Source organism: Tupaia chinensis, unplaced genomic scaffold (genome assembly GCF_000334495.1).
Source record: "Tupaia chinensis unplaced genomic scaffold, TupChi_1.0 Scaffold000548_1, whole genome shotgun sequence".
Lineage (NCBI taxonomy): Eukaryota > Metazoa > Chordata > Mammalia > Scandentia > Tupaiidae > Tupaia > Tupaia belangeri.
In genome coordinates, this window is record NW_006160060.1 from 316,505 (window position 1) to 319,640 (window position 3,136).

The following is a 3,136-nucleotide window of genomic DNA, read 5'->3' on the forward strand; positions in this document are numbered from 1 at the left end:
CGGCCGGGGTTACCCCCCCCCGCGCCTCCGGCTTCCCAGGCTCGGCGAGCTGCCCCAGTCCACCGCCAAGGCGGGGCGGAATCGGGCCAAACCTGAGCAGGACGGGTGAGGGTTGCAGTACTGAGCAGGTACGGGCCGGGGACGGGCTGTGAGGCCCAGATGCGGGAGCCAGACACAGACCCGCGCCAGAGGGGCAGATGCGGGTCTGACAAGGCACGAGGCTGCAGAGACTGGGACACCCGCAGTGGCAGGTTCCAAGGGCGTGTCGCACCTACAGGCCCGGAGCAATGGCGGCACCAGTGACCCCTGGAACCCCGGCCTTACTCGCCCCAGTTGCGCCTAGTGACTTCTCAGGGGGAGGGCCCTGGGGACCTCCTGCCGCCTCGCCAGAGCCCAGGCAGCTCCCAGAGCTGATACGCATGAAGCGAGACGGACTCCGCCTGAGCAAAGGGGACATCAGGGCCTTCGTGCGCGCTGTGGTGGACGGGAGCGCGCAGGGCCCGCAGATCGGTGTGTGGACAGGGCTGGACCCCCTGACCCAACCTTGATCCCAAGTCCCATGGGGACATCCGACTCCAGAAACCGCTGCCCTGGGGCTGGCCCTAGGCACCCCACCCACACACTGTGGTCCCCCACACTTAGGGGCCATGCTGATGGCCATCCGGCTGCGGGGCATGGATCTGGAGGAGACCTCAGCGCTGACCTGGGCCCTGGCCAAGTCTGGGCAACAGCTGGAATGGCCAGAAGCCTGGCACCATCAGCTTGTGGACAAACATTCCACAGGGGGCGTGGGTGACAAGGTCAGCCTGGTCCTGGCACCAGCCCTGGCTGCGTGTGGCTGCAAGGTTAGAGACAATGTCCTCTTCAGACAGGGACTCTGACCCCAGAGAGTCAGCAACCCAGCCACCACAAGCCATTCCCCAGCCCAAGCCTGACCCAGACAGGGCCTCCAACACCCAACACCCACACAGAACAAGTTCTACTGTCTGGACAGCACCCCCTTCTTCTTGGGCACCCCAGACGGGACTCCCAACCCCAAGGAGGAGCTGATCGCCTCTCTCCCTCTGTCCCTAGAGCTGGGCACCAGCCTCTATCCCATTCACCCCCACCCAGGAAGCTTACCCACCGAAACTGCCCAGCAAATACTTTCAAATTCCAGCTGAGTCCTAACCAGGAGGGTGAGGGGGCCTTGTGGGAGGAGAGGGAGGCAGGTGTGCTAACGCCCTGTGACGGCCACAGGTGCCAATGATCAGCGGCCGTGGCCTGGGGCACACAGGGGGCACTTTGGACAAGCTGGAGTCCATCCCTGGGTTCAGTGTCACCCAGAGCCCAGAGCAGGTAGATGTCGACCAGTGATTGGTCACTAATCTGAGCTGGTAAAGGCACAATCACTTAACAGTTCCTGGTGGGTCACTAATCAGGCGACGCATATGGGCACCCATCACAGCTATGCATAGGTCCTTCTAGGGACTGGACTTTGGGCAACGGCATTCATGGAATTTTATCAAGGTTAATGGGGACTTGGATGAAATCACTGATGGGCCACTGATCATTAACCTTGACCAGGACCATTGACTGGTCAATGGCAGAGTCCCTGCTGAGGGTTATCATAATCGGTCATTGGTTACTGACAGTCGCTGCTGGTCATGGACTTGGGCCTGTGTCAAGGCTGGTGAAGGGTCACTGGGGGTTTGGGGGTGCCCAACCAGATGCAAGTGCTGCTGGAGCAGGTGGGCTGCTGCATTGTGGGTCAGAGTAAGGAGCTGGCTCCTGCAGATGGAATACTGTATGCAGCGAGAGATGTGACGGCCACCGTGGACAGCCTGCCCCTCGTCACAGGTGACCTGACCTGCAGGGCTGCCTTCTCCAGTTAGAGCCCTGCTCTCCAACCTCACCATCAGGCTCCTCTCATTGAGCTAATTTTACTGTGGGATTCTCCCAGCTACAGCATTGCCTGGCAGGTTGCTGGGGGGTGGCCTAACTGATGCCCACACTAGCCATTGTCCCCCATCCCAGGGTTGTAGACTCCACTGACCCCAGAGCCTGCATCCCCACTCTCCTAGGAAGCTCCAGCCTCTCCATTGTCTGGGACCCCCTTTACCTCCCCCACAGCCTCCATCCTTAGTAAGAAGGCAGTGGAGGGACTGTCTGCTCTGTTGGTGGATGTTAAGTTTGGAGAGGCTGCAGTCTTCCCTGGCCAGGAACAGGCCAAGGAGCTGGCAAAGACACTGGTGAGCTGTGAGCCCGTGGGACCCCGTTGGGGGGCGAGTCTGCACTGGGCCCAGCTTTCCTTCCCACCTCGTGTCCCCACCTGCCTGTCCACTCAGCAGGCTTGCCTGGCCCCAGCTTCCCAGTGGCAGTTCCTCATTTCAGCACACCCTGGAGCATCCCTCCACTCCAGGCAAAGCGCTAGGCCTCCTGTCCCCTCCGCAGAAGGGAGCACATCCGTCGTTTCTGGTCCCCACCGCCAACCTTCCCTGACCTCACCTTGAGAGGAGCAGTACACACTGAGCTGAACCTCCGCAGGTTCACGTGGGGGCGGGCCTGGGGCTCCGCGTCGCTGTGGCCCTGACCGCCATGGACAAACCTCTGGGGTACAGTGTGGGCCACAGCCTGGAGGTGGAGGAGGCGCTGCTGTGTATGGACGGTGCCGGGCCGCCGGACCTGCGGGACCTGGTCACTAGGCTCGGTGAGGCGAGCGGGTAAGGCATGGGCTCGTGGGCTCCGGACTACAGAACCCCCACCCCCCTAAGCTCCGCCCTGCCGGTAGGGGGCGCGAGCAGGAGACAGACGAAAAAAAAAGCCGACGGCGCTGCCCGGGTGGCTGCGGCGCTGGACGACCGCTCCGCCCGTGGCTGCTTCGAGCGGATGCTTGTGGGGCAGGGCGTGGACCCAGGCCTGGCTCGAGCTCTGTGCTCTGACGGCGCTGCCCGGGTGGCTGCGGCGCTGGACGACCGCTCCGCCCGTGGCTGCTTCGAGCGGATGCTTGTGGGGCAGGGCGTGGACCCAGGCCTGGCTCGAGCTCTGTGCTCTGGGCCCCCGGCGCAGCTCCGGCAGCTGTTGCCCCGCGCCCAAGAACAGGAGGAACTGCGCGCACCCGCGGATGGTGAGCGTCCCTCGACCCCCTCCCCATGCC

At 63.2% G+C, this 3,136-nt stretch overlaps 2 protein-coding genes across 3 annotated transcripts in view; both read left to right on the top strand.

Annotated features, from left to right (window-relative positions):
* Nucleotides 1-122, top strand: part of CIMAP1B (ciliary microtubule associated protein 1B) — a gene marked incomplete at its 5' end in the record, with an annotated part of 2,167 nt that extends 2,045 nt beyond the window's left edge. The window contains 1 exon segment of the mRNA XM_014591255.2: nucleotides 40-122. Coding sequence (XP_014446741.1) covers nucleotides 40-109 — 70 coding nt within the window.
* Nucleotides 7-3,106, top strand: TYMP (thymidine phosphorylase; the record flags this gene model as incomplete). 2 transcript variants are annotated; one of them, XM_014591253.2, is given in 7 exon segments in its annotated part: nucleotides 7-510; nucleotides 643-845; nucleotides 1,240-1,338; nucleotides 1,710-1,839; nucleotides 2,113-2,231; nucleotides 2,527-2,702; nucleotides 2,998-3,106. In XM_014591253.2, coding segments are annotated over 7 exon segments (1,059 nt in total), but the record flags the coding sequence as incomplete, so codon positions are not given.
* Between the last annotated feature and the right edge of the window lie 30 nt (nucleotides 3,107-3,136).